Here is a 6,891-nt window from a genome sequence, read left to right on the forward strand (position 1 = left end):
TCTCTTCTAGTTACGACCTTTGTACTCGGATACTGCTTGATGTAGGTTGCTAAGCCTATAAAAATTTTGCACGTGGAGAATATGAAACAAAATCATTTTTTAGGTTTTATATATACATTTGAATAACTAAAAAATCATAAATCACTACATTAATGCCATAGAATTCATTATAATTTCTCAAGCTTAGTAACTAAGATGTATTTTAATCTAAAAAAAATATGAAATCTTCAAGCAGACTAAAGACACACCCTACCTCATTGAAATATTGGTTCAAAAGAAATAATTGGTGCTAGCTACATTAAAAAGGCTGAGAAAGCCCCTAGGGGGACATTCTGAGCTTCCAATTGGTTATTCATGTCATGTATAGAAGTAAGCATACATAAGCTTCTCAATATCGGTAATTTGAGTTTCTAATTCCAAGAGAAACTATATACTTAGTATTTGGACTTAATAAACATCTAATTTAAACCAGTGTTAAATTCAACATACCACATGACACACAAAAATCGATATTTATCTGTGTTTTTAATATTTGCTTTTAAATTAAGAAATTGAGTAATATATAGTACTAAAATTTGAATTATAATCTACAAATTGATACCAAAATTATTGCCATAAGTTCATGAAATAGTAGTTCAATAAAATTTTGAATGCGAGTCAACATACAAAATGACATGGCCTTTCACCCATTACCCGTCTCCAAAGGGTTAATATGCTGATTCATTACAAAAAGTGGGGAACTCTATTTAAGAAAAAAAATAAAATAAAATACTCAGAAAAATTCCTGATATAAATATGGATGGACTTTTGCTAATATTTAATAAACAAATGCAAAAGGTAAAACACTGTTTCTAAGACATTTAATTAAAAAGTACCCATACCTGTGTGTACTGAAGTTGTTGTTGCACATCCCGAAAATGATCATTTATGGTTTTAATCCGTAAGTTAGATTCTTGTAATTTAAAATTGTAAACAGCAACTTCTTTCTGCTTTTCTTTCAACTATATGAAATAAAAATGCAACTACTTAAAAGATTTCCACTAATAAAGATATTTGAGAAATTGTGACTGAAATAGTTTAATACAAACTGAAAATAAAACATAATATAATGGACAAGAAGGAACCATTTTGGTCCTTCAAAGTCTGCTTCTCCACAACATTGCATTAGAAAAATTAAATCTACCCTTTATTTTTCAGTAAATAATCTATATTTCTCTTACACCCTCGTAAGGTGCCTTTCTCCAATACTGCAGATGACAACTTATTACAAAAGCTCAATCTGTTAAAAAAATAAAACTGTCATTTCTAAATCAGAAACTTGTGTCCTCTCATTCCATTTTCTACATAATACAGCATAAAGAAGTAAAAAGTCTTTATCCTATTGATCCCCTATATAATCTTGTAAACATCAAAAAGATCACCTCTTAACTTTCTTTTCTCAAGAGAAGATATGCAAGAAATTTTAACAAATCCCCATGAGTTAATCCTTCCAACACTAGGTCTTTTATTCCTAATTTCTCAAACTCCCTATGCAAGTTTAATTCAGACTATTGTTAATGAAATTATTTAGATTGTCCCCAAATGTCCTGCAATCTAGCCTACTTCAGGCAAGCAACTGTACTGTCACATACACTATAATACACTGCACATTAGCACTTGGCAAAAGAATTATGGTCCTAGATTTTCTAAGTTTCCCATTTCAAATAACTATTAGTATACTTAAAGAAAGGGTCAACACTATGTATACCCCTTAAACATCTCCTTCCTAACTGCAAGCAGCTAAAGATACAAATCTATTAAACAATGGTACCTGAATGCTAAAAAAACCTGCCTCTATAGCCTCAACTTTTTTACTACGGTTTAACCTCATAAACCCAGTTTTCTTATTCTTACTATCCCTAAAAACAACCTTTACCCTAAATTATCTATTACTTGTTGTTTCTGTTCTTAATCCATTTCTTTCCCCCCTCTAACAGACTAATCTTTCCCAAGCTATCTCTGACTTACCCTTAAGTGAGCAAGCTCTGTGAGTGAAATGTATGATTCTGAACCTCCTTAAAATCACAACTCTCAAACATAACTAAATCATTGGTGTTAACTACCTTACTCTATAAACTCTACACCACTTATCCCTGAACTACCTGTAATCATATTGAAGTGTGCCAGTCTTGTTCTCTAGCTGTTCTAACCAGTCACCCAATACTTGCAAACTTAAAGTAAAATTAAGTTACATGTACTTCAGAGTTTATAGATCAAACTCCACATAAATTTAAGACTCAAGTTCCCTTATTAATTCATTTTGATACAACTAATAACTAGAACTGCAACTACAGATGTACACATCTTCTTGCACATGTGTAATACTTAACAATATTTTTTTTTTCCTTTTGTTTTCCATTATACTGTCAGTCTCATCTCCTTATTACTTCAGATTCAATGCACAATTACAGCAAAGGTTATTTATTAAGTTTCAAATAACTTCAATTTTTCATAATTCTAGATAAGAAACAAATAATATTATATTATTTATCATAATACATATGAATTTTCATCAGTTGTTCCTAATAAAATAATAAAATTAGATAAGCAATAGTTTTAAACTTTAAATTATAGGCATCTTTTGTATCACCTGTTTCTCCAAGGCTCTGTTTTCTTCATTTGCAATGGGAAAGGCATACTTTCCACCAAATAAGTCTTGATAAAGATTCTTATCAAGAATATCACTCCAACTCTCTTGGACCATCTTCACTAACATTGATAAATCTCACTATAAAACAAAAGTTTGAAAAATATTAGGAATAAAAAAAGCTTTAAAGTACATATATGTTGATTGTACATTCCCTTTAGTTAGTATGTTACAGATTTTTTTAATCAGATTTGTAAAAAATAACATATCAGACCAACTTTTTACATGCCACAAATAAATGCCAAGGTGGACCTTCATGCAGTACCAGAATTAATCAGGCCAAGAATAAGTTGTGTTTACAGAAACCAACCCAAAGAGTTTTATTTGCTAGCTCAAACGTCTTTTTCATATAACAAAAAATTACGAAGACAGCCATTTCTAATGTGAAACATGACAATATTCTATACCTTAGTTTCAAAACATTGTGAATAATGTGGACGTCAAACTAAACACTAAAATACCAGATGTTATCAATGTATAAAAGACAATACTAAATGCATTCACAAGTTGTTTTTTTTATTTCTTTTAGGGAAGTAGGGGTATTTGGTGACTTATGTGAAGTGGAGTATTTGACTGTCAAAGACACAGTATGCCCACAAACATGCTCTGCTTGTATTTCACAATATTTATTTGCAAGCATGTCTGAAATGGTACAGTTTTAAGGGAATCTAGGTTTTTCACAACAAAAGTCATCATCTAGAAATAAAACCCTTCAAATTTAGTGGGAAAAGATTTGAGTTTGGGGGAAAACAGTAGCTTCCACTCCTATCCTATGGAAAGAAAACTTCACTGTAATGATTGAAATACCAAAAACTGTTGTTAAATAACTTTTTGTTTGAATTTCATGCAAAACTACTCAAGGGTTATCTTCACTAGTTATCCATAAGTCAACACCACCTACTGACAACTCTTAGACTACTTTAATTGAATAGTAGGATTTGACCATCACCCTCATAATGCACCCAAACCCTCAATGTGTGGATCAAGATTTTTTTTTCGTGGTAACGACCATGAACCACAGAACCTGAACTCCACAGTCCAGCACAAATACAACTAGAGCAGGGCAGTTATTCAACTGATTTAACCAATTATGTGAGAGCAACAATTACATTGATAAGTGTCAAATAATCAAAATTACAATTAAATCAATTAATATCATAAAAATAATCAACAAATTTAAATACTATTTTTGATTATTTCAACTATCCAAGTTACCAAAATACTGCCATTATGCTTGTTTATTGTTAAACATAAAACTAAACAATGGGCTCTGTGCCCTGACCACCAAAGATATCGGAACCCGATTTTTAGCATTATAATTTTTCTTAACCAAATATCGTGAGTATAATGGATTTTTTTTTACTTTTAGCTATCCCATGAGAATAATAAATTAGTTTAATAAAATTGATTAATGACCCCATTGATTACTCAATTAGTAAATTTTGCTAATCCCCCAATTCTACTAACCACTGGGCTATTTTTTGTCCATAAAATGAAAGGCATGTGGGTATATGTCAACAGAATATCTAGTACAACAATTTTATTATGAACTTTTTAACACTTTTCCTCCCACTGTAATTTGGACAAAATATGTTAAAATTCTAACAATAATTTTAATATTGAAATATGAAGATGAAATAAAACAAATGTGTATGATTATATAGATATACTTAATGTGTTTTTTTGCTATTTTTTTTGTTATGAAATATTTCATTTAGTGATTTTGAATAAACAACTTATATCTTTTTAATTTTTTGATTGGCAACTTTAACCCTTTCAGTACTGTTGGGTTATATTTGTTCCAACATATATTTTTTTGCAGGGCTAATGAACAAATATAACTTTAATTATAAAATGTTCATGCATTACTTTCACCTCAGAATGTATATGCAACATGTTCCATAAAAAGCTGTTAGGACACATGTAACTCAAAGCAATGCCTGTTGGAATTTATGTCCCTTATTCAAATTTCAGAAATTGTGCATGGGAAAAAAAATTCCAAAAATACTGAGAGCATTTGTTATGTATTCAAGATCAGTCATACATACTTATTTCTATTTTAAGTATACAAAAGTCATACTGAAAAGTTAATGAGTCAAAAGGGATACAAGTGTTCTTATCTCAAAGCTTGAATTAATATTAATTATAAAAATACATACACTATTTTGAAGGATATCTTAAATTGAGGTATATGACTCATATTTAAAATTTGATGGGACTCATCTAATTATTTTGTCCAGGAACAGTAAAAAAAAGGAAAAAGATGAGACATTTCTATTAATAATGAGGAAAAACATAGTAAAACTTAATTAACAGGGTGATATATTACAACTTGAACTGGAATTTGCCAAATTAAAAAAATTATAGTTTTTACATCTGTCAAAATAACTATAAAATGGCAAAAATTGTTTTGCAAAATATGTTGTTATATATGCATGCTAAAATAACTTCAACATACAATATGGCTTATACATTAACCATTACTTTTCTAAGTAAACTTTTATCAGAGAACTTCTGTTTAAGTTTACATCCCTGATAAAAACTATATTGTCCTGATGATGATACCTTATGATAAGCATGTAACTGTGTTTAGCTACATTACTTTTGTGTCTTTATCCAACAACATACGAAATGCTTGTATTCATAACACAAAAAGGGAGGTATAAGATTGGTGGTACAATGCTGACTGAGGTTGTGATCAATGAACATATTTCCAAGTGAGAGAGATTAAATACATTTCCATATTTGTTTATAATACTAAAATGCTGGTAAAGAACTTACTCTTAAATAGTCAATAAAAAAATGAGGAAATCATTATTTAATATTGAAAAGAAGTGCTATAATAGTAAAAAAAAGAAGTGGAAACACTAGCCTTTTAATGGTTAGGGAATCCATACCAGGAAGTAAAAAAATAGGTTCTATATAAAATGGGTAAACACTGTGTTCCCAAAATGAAAAATTGACACTATGCTACTATTGAAAAGCATAATTTGATGCACTTTTATGTGCTTTTTAAAGTTTAGTTAAGCTGATGGGGCAGACTAAATGAAACAAGAGGTACCTTGTTGTTCTTAAGTTTTATGTTAAAATAGTTGTTACAGAGTTTGCAGCTCTTATATTTAAGTTGTAGTCTGCATATACAAATACAAATCTGGCAACAAACCAATCTCTAAATTATGTTCAAACTAAAGTTAATTACTCTTTAATACTAGTAGTAGTATGTTAGTACTAAGCTAAAACTCCACTAACAGAGTTTTTAGTCATATCACTATTTCTAGAACACTGTTACCATTAGTCTAATGACAACCAATAATTTTGTACTTCCACAATTTCTAACCCATAACATTAGACAACAGCTGATTAACATTGCTTCGAAATGGAACTGCAAAGTTGGTTCCCGTTTTGAAAACTACACAATTCATTTCCTCCAACAAATTCACCTTAATTTGTATTATGAATGTATCAGTTATAATATGTTTAGCATCAGTCATCAGCATGGGAAAGTAATAATTACTAAGAAAATTAATATATATTCGAGTCTTAAGATTTAAAAAAAAAGACATTTCTTTTAAGTTGTAAATTTTTGTGTATCTAAATGTACAAGTGGAACGTTGTTTTTTTTTTTTGTTGTTGTTTAATTATAGTTCATATGAAGTACTGATACTTGCAAAACTCTTTGGGTAGACTAAATTGTACTACTTTTTCTAAATATGAATCGAATTGTCAGCGTTTACGCAAAACTAAAATTAAGACTTAAGTAGGCTACGCTGCAATGGTCGTGCAAGTACAGAAACGTAAGTTTAACTTTTTTAAATTTACTTTAGAAACATTTACTTGACAGTTTATACTACATTTATACAAATTCCAAGTGCTAGTTTTGTGACTAACCTTATCGTTGCTAATATACGTTATTAATATTAGTCCTAACTGAAACTGCAATCATGATATTATATTTTTTAAAATCATTATTCCTTACGAATAACGTTTCTATCAGTAAATAACGTTATTATTTCCAGCCGTCTGAATAAGAACTGCCTTAATAGTAAGACCGCAATACTTAATATTTCGTAACTTTAGTTACAGAATAACGTAATTTATTTTACTTGCAGAATTATTCTTAATTTTATTTACCTTAATTATTCTTTATCATTCTACTCAACAACTTACACAATATTTATCAAACATGAACGTTTACATGTGATATT

At 29.4% G+C, this 6,891-nt stretch overlaps 1 protein-coding gene across 3 annotated transcripts in view; it reads right to left on the reverse strand.

The window, feature by feature from the left end:
* The window catches only part of LOC106463892 (coiled-coil domain-containing protein 39-like), a 69,250-nt gene extending 62,368 nt beyond the window's left edge, over window positions 1-6,882 (reverse strand). Inside the window, exons 1-3 of one of the 3 annotated variants that reach the window (XM_022391528.1) lie at window positions 6,818-6,882; window positions 2,630-2,767; window positions 882-1,001 (exon numbers count right to left, since the gene is read on the reverse strand). In XM_022391528.1, the coding sequence (XP_022247236.1) occupies window positions 882-1,001; window positions 2,630-2,755 (246 nt within the window). In that variant the 5' untranslated portion in view covers window positions 2,756-2,767; window positions 6,818-6,882. Of the gene's footprint in view, window positions 1-881; window positions 1,002-2,629; window positions 2,768-6,574; window positions 6,718-6,817 lie in introns of those variants that run through there. The other 2 variants (XM_022391530.1, XM_013923972.2) reach the window with 2 other exon arrangements.
* Between the last annotated feature and the right edge of the window lie 9 nt (window positions 6,883-6,891).

This window comes from Limulus polyphemus, unplaced genomic scaffold (assembly GCF_000517525.1).
Source record: "Limulus polyphemus unplaced genomic scaffold, Limulus_polyphemus-2.1.2 Scaffold1510, whole genome shotgun sequence".
NCBI lineage: Eukaryota > Metazoa > Arthropoda > Merostomata > Xiphosura > Limulidae > Limulus > Limulus polyphemus.